The sequence below is a fragment of the Papaver somniferum genome, chromosome 5 (assembly GCF_003573695.1).
Source record: "Papaver somniferum cultivar HN1 chromosome 5, ASM357369v1, whole genome shotgun sequence".
NCBI classification, from domain to species: domain Eukaryota; kingdom Viridiplantae; phylum Streptophyta; class Magnoliopsida; order Ranunculales; family Papaveraceae; genus Papaver; species Papaver somniferum.
In genome coordinates, this window is record NC_039362.1 from 174,559,150 (window position 1) to 174,569,588 (window position 10,439).

Sequence of the window (10,439 nt, forward strand, 5' to 3'; positions counted from 1 at the left end):
GATTCAATTCCACAATCGACTTTAAGAGGTTTGATTCAAGCAGTTTTTCATTCACAACTGCCGTTTCTAAAAGTTCACGAGTAACTTCAAAATCTCCCTTAAGTGCGAACATAAGCTCACGAGAAATATGAATTCTTTTATGTTCTTCAGAGAAGTAACACTTGAAGTCAACAAGAAAGGTTTCAAGTTCTCGTAGTTGAGATTCAATATCAATTGTATTTTCACCCATCTTTGACCACAGACAAAACCTAGAAGAGTATCGGTCCAAAAGATGGTTTATATAAGAATTCAGACTTGATTCCTAAGAATGAAATACCTAATTGTGGTATCTTATTTGCGAAAATATACTCTAGGAAATAATTCGAGTATTTCCAAACCAGTATGACCAAAAGATCATGAAGATTTTACCAAAAATTTTGGTCAGGAACTTCCCAAGGATGGAAAGATACTCAAAGTATACAACTACTTTAAATAATCAGGAATCTATTATATGTTCTTCAAATCCTTGTGCTATTTTTTAAGAATTTCCCTTTTTATTTGGACAGGTCACGTCAAGGGAAATTTAATAGGCCAACATCAGTCGTTCGTGTGAGCTAAAGATAGCTCAGAATTTGTGGAATAAGATCCATCATGATATTTCTGAATATCTATCCTTTTGGAATTCTTCCAAGAATAAACTCCTTTCACTGTGTCACGGAAGGAGTAATCTGATTTAACAGAGTAATCATCTTGATGATGATAATTGTGACATGAAGTTTTTTGAGTTATGTGATAAGCAGAACTCTTGTACCGATCCAGGAATTTTCTGGAATATGACATCATCATTTGATGAGATTGTTTCCTGGATCTAACCTTAGACAGTTGATCAACTACAAAACAGCATGATCTGAAATCATTCCCTTCTGTGTGTAAGAGTTAATTATTACAACTGTCAGAGAGATAATCATTGTCACTATTGACGACAAATTACTTTGACTGGATACTAGTCAAAGGATTATCCCCAGAAATCCATGTATCATAATTCTTGTGAGAGATATGACGAATGGAATCACAATTTTGTATATTAGTTAAGAGGTTCTCCAGATTAGAATCACATATCCTTGTTTTAACTAATATAACTACTTTATCTTGAAAAGCTTCAAGACCTTTAGATTCAGCACCTTCATGAATCAAGAAATCTCTGACGATCTTTTTGGCAGATAGATAATAGGTATTATCCTTTAGATTATATTTTTCAACAAGCTTTCTGAAAAACTTGATCTTATTATAGTCATCCGAATATGACTTCTTTCCCACATCAGTTTATTTTCTAATTAACTCAATATGGTTAATATCGTTGTGTTCCACTAGTGAACTTACAGTACATAACTGTTTATCTATTTCTGAAAAAAATTTTCTTTAAGAAGTATATCATCTTCTTGCTCGACGTTAACTGAATCAGACATGGATTCAATTCTTATAGGTTGGATCGCACCAAACACAGATTGTTAGATCTTTTCGTGTTTGCCTGCTCTGATACTAATTGAAAAGGCGAGGGTACCCAAATATACCTCAAGCAAAAACTTTTCCTATCTATAAGTTCTTTCTCCGAAAGTGATTGTCTATGGATTGAGTCGAGACAATACAACTAATCGGTTCACATTTCGTGTGATCGTCTATGAATCTGACTAGTTTCAAACTCAGGTAACTGGTATCATCGCCCAGTGACTTTAGCACTGTACTACAATGACCCCGGTTAAAAATTATATTAATAATTTTTAATTGTGGTAGTGAAAGAAGCAGTGGGTGGTGGAAACAATGGCAGGTATTTGTGAGTGGTGGAGGTGGTAGCAATACCGGTGGTAGAAAAAATAGTGGGCGCGACTGATTTTTACGTACGGTGGTGGATGTTAGTGAATACTAGTGGACAATAATAATTTTGCGGCTTTACAAAATGGGAAACATTTTATTGTGATAAATGTAGTTGCCTTATTTTAACACAACTTGTAAGGACAAAAAACAAATATTCTTTGGAGCTAAATCATATAAGAAAATATGATCATGACCGCTGGATCACCCAAATGGGATCCCAGCTATTTATAATACTCGATCGGTTTTTATTATTAAAACATAAAATTGATTCAATTTCCAGAATACAAAACAAAATTTGGACAAGTTAGGCTAAATAAAGAACGACCAAATTTATATCTGCAGAACATAAATCTACCGCTATAAATGATCACGTTTAATTAAAATTTAATAATAAATGTTCAATTTGTATTTCATAGTAAATTTTTCTTTAATTAATCAAATGAATATAATTTTGTTGATACATAATAAATTTATTTCATACTAACCATATCAGTAAGCATTAATGGTGGTTGTGATGGTGGGCAGTGGTGGGGATAATGGTGGTGGGTATTGGTGAGACTGGTGTAGTGGTGATGATAATGTAGTTGTAGTAGGGTGATAAAAAGAGTCCTAAGATAGGTAAATTAAGCACTAATGGTGGTTGTGATGGTAGGTGGTGGTGGTGGATCGGCGGTGGGGATAATGGTGGTGGGTATTGGTGAGATTGGTCGAGTGGTGGAAGAAGTAGTGGTAGTAGGGTGTGAAAAAGTGTCCTAAGATATGTAAATTATTTAATCACATTTGGTTGATTTTTCTTTGTTTTGTTTTAATTTGATTTTGGTTTTCAAATTACATTTTTTTTTTTAAATTAAAACAATTTTTAAAGGAAAGATTTTTCCAAAAAAAAGAAGATTTTGTGATTTTAAGATTTGACGGGCAGGGGGAAGGAAGAAAGATGAAAGATGTAAATTTTTTTTACCAAACACAAGGATATACGCGAATTAATTGTAATCGGTTCATCTTCTCATATCTCTCTTTATTCCCTTTTTTTTGTCATGGTTTCTGTTTCTGTCACTATTTCTCCCATACTTCATGGGATTATGCAAGGCTACGCGTGAATTAATTGTAATCGGCTTAGTTTCTCACATTATTCTTTATTCTCTTCTTTTTTGTCATGATTTCTGTTTTTGTCAATTCTCCCCAACTTTGTGTAATTATGCATGCTTGAGAAATAGTTCATGATAGTAGGTAAAAAGATAAGAAAAAAAATGGATCAAGAATTAAATATTATTATAAATTTTAAGAAAATGAATAAACACAAATCTATGTAAATTGGGAACCCAACAATTCATATCAAAGAGAAAAATTAAACTATAATGTTAACAGATTTTGCAATATTAATCTAATTTATTTTAAATTAATTTTAGATGTTTTTAGTTTTGTTACAAGTTTGGTGAATGACCTTTGATGGTATTTTTTTGAAGTAGTAAACAAAGTAATATTCTACGGCCCATAGAATTTTCTATAACGATTAACTATGTTTGTCCCGAAGGGTTGTATGAGTCACATACACAATATTAAAAGATTCGAGGATAAGGAAATGAATATTAACCAACACCTCAAAACATTTAAACCTGAATCGATCGGTTTGATTCTTCTTAGAAAATTACGACATGTATGAACCGATGGATACATTTGAAACACATATATCTTCTCATTCCGTTACGACACGGGTTGAGACCTAGTAGCATATAAGTCTTGGGTCCATCTTTGATGAGATGACTTCCCACATTTAATTTCGTCATCACAAGTACACCTTGGGTCCTGACATTGATGATTTCAATGATATTGTGGATATAAATAAATAAATAATAGAATGTGGTAAACGAGTATCGTTCGAGCCGTACACCGCATATATGGGTGAGCATTATACCCGTAATCTGAGGATTTAATCGGGACCAACCATATTTTTGCGGATGGATGTCCGGACCGTTCACTAATGGGTTGGACGCGAATGAGATTGTTTAAATCTAACGGATTACTGATTGAGCCCGAACAACCTTGAAAATCCGTTGGACATCCATATCCGTTAGATTAAAGGGATTTATATAGTTTCTAAAAAATATATAGATAGTTTTGAAATTTTTAAGATGTTTGCTTGGAGTGTTGTCCATGACACTTCTATATTTGTATACATATATAAAATTGGTAGGTTCTATAACAAGTCATATACATTGACTTTATTTTTTCATCAATAAATTTAAATTAGCACAAATCCATTGGATTATCCACACCCAATCCGTTCATCCCTGCATTCATTGGATGCAAATCCGTTGGATGTTAGATTGGATGGGGATACCAAATTTAAAATCCGTAGTGAATTGGATTGGCTGCGGATGAGGTAAAATCCGGTCCATACCGGGCCATGATCACACCTAACGGCATCATCTGGATACATATGTCCAACTAACACTTTGGATTAACTGTATCGAAGCCCAATATTTACACCGAAATTCCTTTGAACACCCTTGTGTCCACTAAAAGTACAATGTTTGTAAGCCATATCCACCTCTTCAATTCCAGCATCCACCCCCGGTACAAGTATGATATGGAAACCGCTGCTTATATTCTGTTCCACCATCATCTTGCTGAAGATTCTGGATATATCGATCCAATTGTATCTGATGAATTTTTGGGTGCCACATAAGCTCCTGTAATAGGAAAAATAAAATAAAATAAACACTAGCAATATGTTTGTTTGCACCTGTCTCGACTTATGGATCTGAGTCAACTCTGACTCGATACGAGTCAGATACCAGACCATTTATTCTTTTATTTTGAGTCAGTTCTAACTCACACATAACTTAGACCTATTTAAGTATGGTAACAAAATGCCCCGACTCATAAAACTAAAGCCATATTTTTGAGTTAGATGCCCCGACACATAACTTTGATCCACATGAATCGTGATTTTAGTCAGATTTAAATAAGTCAGATCCAATAAAAATTAACAAATACGGTGTAAGCGTGTAAATACTATATGTATGGGCTTGGTGTGGATGAGGAGGACCAGTGTATTTACGTACATATACTCCCGAACAAAAAAGAATAAAAAAAAAATAATGCTAACAATATATTTATTTACATCTGACTCGAGTTTTATATCTGAGTCAATCCTGATTCGACAAGGGTCGAATATTATATAATTTGTTTTTTATTTTGAGCCAATTTTGACTCAGACATTATTCCTGATTTCAGGCAACAAAATACCCAGAGTCATGAGACCAACCCAGTGATTGACATATTGTTGAGCCAAATGAGTCACATCTGACTCAAAACATCTCATCCAGATGATTTCAGTCAGATTAAGTGAGTCAGATCTACTAAAAATTAACAAACACGATGTAAGCGTGTGAATAGTATGTGTGGCTTGGTGTGGATGAGGAGTACATACATATACTCCCGAACCAAAATCGAGGGGTTTCTATTTCTTTCCGCCGTCTGTGAAAACGTAACTTTCGCTAAAATCAACAAAAACGAAGAAGAAATTTCACTCCAGTCTAATCAAGGTGACACCCTTTCCTCTCTTTTGTTTACTTTAGCTGTTTTTAATTGGATTTTGTATTTGTTCTTAATTTTTGGGTCTTTTTCTTCTTTCTAGGGATTTAAAAATGTCTTATTCTTCTTCCGGTTCAAATTCTTCTCAAGATGATCATCCAGAACTAGCACCAGCTTTCAAAATATATAGAAATTACAAAGACAAGTGTGAAGAAGATTGGGATGGAGAGGTATATCCTATCCAATTTCCAGTACATGCCCATGATTTTGATGATCAACCACCGCCACCTTTTATTGTTCTCGTTCAAGGACCTCCCAATGTAAGAATTGTGTTTTCCCAATGTAAGAATTTGCTATGATTTTGTGTGGTTTAGTCAGATTTTTTATTTCAATTAAAATTGCTAATTGCTGTTGTAGGTTGGGAAGTCCTTGCTGATTAAATCTATATTCAAGTATATTACTCGTATGGAATATAAGGATGATACCCGAGGCCCCATCAACTTCATAACAGAAGGTTTGTGCTCTAGTTAATATTCATATAATTTCTGGTAAGGGGATTATTTATTGGTTTTGCTTGCTGAAATCTTGTTTGTTTCTTTAGGCTATCACAGAAGGCTACAGTTTGTAGAATGTCCTGATGATATGAATGCCATGATCGATGCTTCAAAATATGCTGATCTAGTATTGTTACTGGTTGATGCAAGTTATGGGTTTGAAGCGGCAGGTTTGTTTTGTTAGTTCCTTTATGTTTTTTATATATAAAAGTGGGGGTTTTGTTCTGATCATAATTGATTTTGTTGATTTCAGGAAACATTCGAGTTTCTTAACCTTTTACAAGTGCACAGCTTTTCAAATGTTATGGGTGTTCTTACACATCTTGACAAGTTCGAAGATGAAAAAGAAATGAAGGGAACCATAGACCGTCTCCAGGATCATTTCAGGACTGAACATGACTTGTAAGTTTCTGTTGATCAGTAACGCAAAGTTACTTCCTGTAATTCGTGCACTTAACTCGTAAATATCTACTAATTCGCTAATAGTGTTCTCCCTTACTTTGAATCTGACGGACTCACCATCTTTGTTTCTTATCCACTATATGATTAAAACAGGTACAAATTTTGGGAAGTACAACAACTAGCAGACCAAATATCGATGCTCCAATTTAATCCCTCGTCATGGTCATGGCGAGCAGGATGTCCTTATGTGTTTGTAGACCGTTTGGAAGATATTACTCCTCCAGGAGAACTGCATAAGGATACAAATTGCAATAGAAACTTAAGTCTATATGGTTATCTTCGAGGTTGCAGTCTTAATGGCGGAGCTAAGGTACTTCCTTTAACTAGGTTAATGCGAGTTTCCGAATCTTAATATATTATTTTTCGGAGCTAGGGATTTCCTATTCTTGTTCTGTGACCTTGTCAGACAAGAAATACTATATCATTATGATTTGATTTTGCTGTCAATATTTTTAGCAATACAATATCTGACAATTATATACGTTGCACATATTTTTAGCTTTCACACAAAGCTTTGTGTAAAAAACTCAAAGAATGAGACACAAAAATTACAGTAAAACTTCCGTTTGTGGCGTTTGATATTAGAAACAAACCCATAACTTCGCTGCATTGTTCTACTGTGTTGTTTCTGCTTTAGATTAGATTATCTGCCTTGTAGTTTCTTCTGTAGATTTGGTTCTGTAAATGTTGGATGCTTAAAATGTTCTTCTAGGTTTGTCCTGTATCTTTGATGCCTCTTTTGCTGATAAAAGAGGTTGTGTATAAAAGAGACTCTTGTAAAGAAAACAGCATACTCATTATTTTCAGTTCTTCTACCACAAACTTCACTTGCAGAGTTGCACTTTTATCTACCAAATTGACTCAAGGTGTTTATCTGTACAGATGCATATTGCTGGTGTTGGTGACTTTCAGTTAGCTAGTGTTAAAAACATAACTGATCCTGTCCCTTCATCGTCTGAGATGGAAAAGGAAAGTGATCTTGTTGAGCTAAGCCACATGGAGCATGAGAGTTTCAGAACAAGCACCTATCTGAGGTTGGAGGTCCATAGCGTTCCTTTCAAGATGGTTGAAAATCTTGATCCATGTCGTCCGATTCTCGTTGGAGGTATCAATCCTGAAGAAGAAAATGTTTGTGATATGCAGGTTATTATCCCTTCTGTTTAGTTACTCTAATTATTATTTCACCGTTTTGAAAATTTTCACTCATTATCATTTAATTAAATACGTAAATGTTAAAATGAAATTGCCATTATTGGGTATTTGGTTATGCATTATTAGGAAGACATTTATACATGTTTCTGGTAGCCTTTTAATTTTGTATATGTGTTCTTGTTCCAGGCGAGACTTAAGCGACATAAGTGGCATACGAAACTGTTGAAGTCAGCAGACACAGTCACCGTGTCAGCTGGTTGGAGACGTTACCAGACAACACCTATTTATGCCACAGAAGTCCACAATGGACGGCATCAATATCTCAGTTTCAATGACGAACATGAGCACTGCCTTGCGATGTTTAGTGGCCCTGTTGCACCTCCCGGTACCAGAATTGCGGTTGTGCAGAGTAATAAGGTCTGCTGTATTCCACTTATACATAATAATTGTTTAATTTGTATTGCAACGATGGTTTTAAAACTCGTCTTGTCTTGCACTTTGATACCCTTTTTTGCGCTTCCCCTCCAAAATGCCTAAAACTCGCTCTTATATAGGTTTCTTCCATCATATTTTTTTTTGGGCTGTAAAGCCCAAAAACAGGCTTTGGCTTTGGTATAGCTTTTAATAATCTCATTCAGCCACTTTATTTATTCGTTTGTTCTTCTTTCTTCCTCTGTTTTCTTCTGTGATGTCTAGCCAAGCTAATAAGTGTACCAAAGAGATTTATAAGTATTTATTCTGTGATCCTCTTTCTTTATTATGTTGAAAACTTCTAAGTTATTCATATAGATTTACAAGTATTTACTAAGTTATTGTGGATTTGCTCATATCTTGTATTCTTATTGTTTGTGGGAATTTTTGCATTTTGAATCAGGACTTGTTTCGGATAGCTGCAAAGGCAGTCATTCTTGACCCTAAGCGTCAACAACAACAACCGAGCCTTGTCCCTAATCACCACTCAAAGATAATGAAGGACAGCAAGCAGAAAGGAAAACCCCATAAAATCCTTTATGGAAGGACTGTTCTCCATAGAATCCTTAATTGGAGGACTGCTCCTAGCAAGTTTGAATCAGAGCATAGTGATTTTGCTGAATTGAACGGTTCACCTATCCGGACTAGGAGTGCAATTCTGAGGAAGATTAAAAAGGTTTGTCCCAAGTTTGGAAACAAAATCCTCTCTTTTGTATCTAGTGTTGAGTGTTAATATAGTTCTCTGTGTGTATCTAGATTATAGAACCACAGGTTGCCATCCATTTACTCTTATCATACTAGAATTCATAAAAAAAATGGAATTTCTGTGATGTATACTGCGGATCATTTCCTGTTCACCTCATCTGTCTGGCCTGTTAGAGTTGACAGGAACTGTTCCTAAGTGAATGACTAAATTGTATGCCATCTTTGGTTGGTCTGTTTTTGTTGTATCTGGTCTCCAGCATTCCTGTGTAGTTTTTTTTTTATTGTTCGCATTTCTAATGTTATCGGTATTGGGCAGTTGAAAAAAAGAAAGTGGATTGCTACTGCTCCTGTTAACGAAGATTTGCTGGGAAAGGTTATTTCCTAATCTGAACCAGCTGGTTAAAGTTGACTGATTATATACAACTCCATGCCTATTTCTGACATCTCTTTGGTTCAAAATCCCAGGAAGACCCTGCTTCGAGACAGCGACGTCGTGTGGAGATTAGCGATGAGGCACCTTCCTCATATCCATGTTCAAGTTATTTTATGTTGCTCGGTAGCATGGTACGTGTTTCTGGGCTGTTTCAGCTCCTTTTGATATTGGTCTGTTCAAATTGTGATAAGATGCTATTTTTGGTGGGCTCCCCTGATAGATAATTCATACTTTTACCTATATCTCATGTATGAAAGTACAATGAGGAGCTTGTTATGGTCCTTCTAGTATTTCATGCTGCTGCTATTGATTTAAAACATCTTCCTAGTCAGCAAGTAGTTGTTGAAAAGGTGTTGTTTGAGTGTGGTCGGAGTGAGGAAAACATCGTCACCAAATATCAAAAGTTGATGATTTTCATCTATCCCCTTAACATAGTGTACTAAATAAAACTTGTTAGAGAAATTTGTTCCTGTGTTTTTTTTTCCGCCTACTATGGTCGATTGCTAGTGTTGCTGCCTCTGCAAGGTTACCGTTGATTCAGTGGATGTCGTGTTTATTCTGCAGAATAAAGACAGAGCGAAGGAAACTGTGGTGGTCATGTTGGAGGAAAAACGAGCAGAATTGATCAAAAAATAGCAGAAAGAGGAGTGTGAGAGAGCAGAAGAGAAGTTCTTTGGTGGTATTCATGTATTAACTTGTTAACGGTCTCAAGTTTAAAGAATGATTAACGAATTTAACAAGCTCTTACAAGTGAATATGGAACCATGGGATTTGATTTAGTCTTTTCCTCTTAATTAAAGTTCCTTTCAGTTTGTCGTTGTATGTAAAAGAGCAGCATAAATTGATATTTTCATATGTATTTAACTTTCTGTATGAATTAGTGTTTTGATTAACTAGAAAACCGTTGTCAACTTGTACATTTTCCATCAATGTACATTTTTCCATGTTGTTAGTTGCTGCTTGTTAAGTTGGATTTATTGCACCCTATAATGTATGTTACTAATTTCTGGTCTGCAAGTTAATCTAGATCTAGAGAAGAGGACATGACCTAGCAAGTATAATGGCATTCCGAGGTGGAGAAATTGCCTTTGAAGTTAGCCAAATAAAGCTAGAAGGATTGTGCTCAGAATACATCACAGCCGCCTACAAAATAGCCCTAAACTATCAAATCTAATCTTGATGAAGAAGAACTCACAACAAATCTGTTTGCTGTTGATCCTCAAACTTAGATCTTTCACTACATAGATTAGATACGAAGGCCGAAAAAGCCTATC

At 35.2% G+C, this 10,439-nt stretch overlaps 1 protein-coding gene across 1 annotated transcript; it reads left to right on the forward strand.

Annotated features, from left to right (window-relative positions):
- Nucleotides 1-5,320: 5,320 nt before the first annotated feature.
- Nucleotides 5,321-10,090, forward strand: LOC113278185 (ribosome biogenesis protein BMS1 homolog). The gene is made up of 12 exons (XM_026527089.1): nt 5,321-5,399; nt 5,492-5,708; nt 5,806-5,902; nt 5,990-6,108; nt 6,196-6,344; nt 6,498-6,714; nt 7,287-7,547; nt 7,743-7,973; nt 8,431-8,703; nt 9,049-9,105; nt 9,198-9,296; nt 9,730-10,090. Exons 2-12 carry the CDS (start codon nt 5,502-5,504, stop codon nt 9,799-9,801), a joined length of 1,782 nt encoding a protein of 593 aa, XP_026382874.1. The 5' UTR covers nt 5,321-5,399; nt 5,492-5,501; the 3' UTR covers nt 9,802-10,090.
- The last annotated feature ends 349 nt before the right edge of the window (nt 10,091-10,439 follow it).

Excerpts from the sequence above, each read along its gene's own strand:
- LOC113278185 (XM_026527089.1), top strand. The coding sequence starts at position 5,502 with ATGTCTTATTCTTCTTCCGGTTCAAATTCTTCTCAAGATGATCATCCA. Across the intron at positions 5,709-5,805 it reads TCGTTCAAGGACCTCCCAAT|GTTGGGAAGTCCTTGCTGAT; the intron begins GTAAGAATTGTG and ends TTGCTGTTGTAG. Across the intron at positions 7,548-7,742 it reads AAAATGTTTGTGATATGCAG|GCGAGACTTAAGCGACATAA; the intron begins GTTATTATCCCT and ends TTCTTGTTCCAG.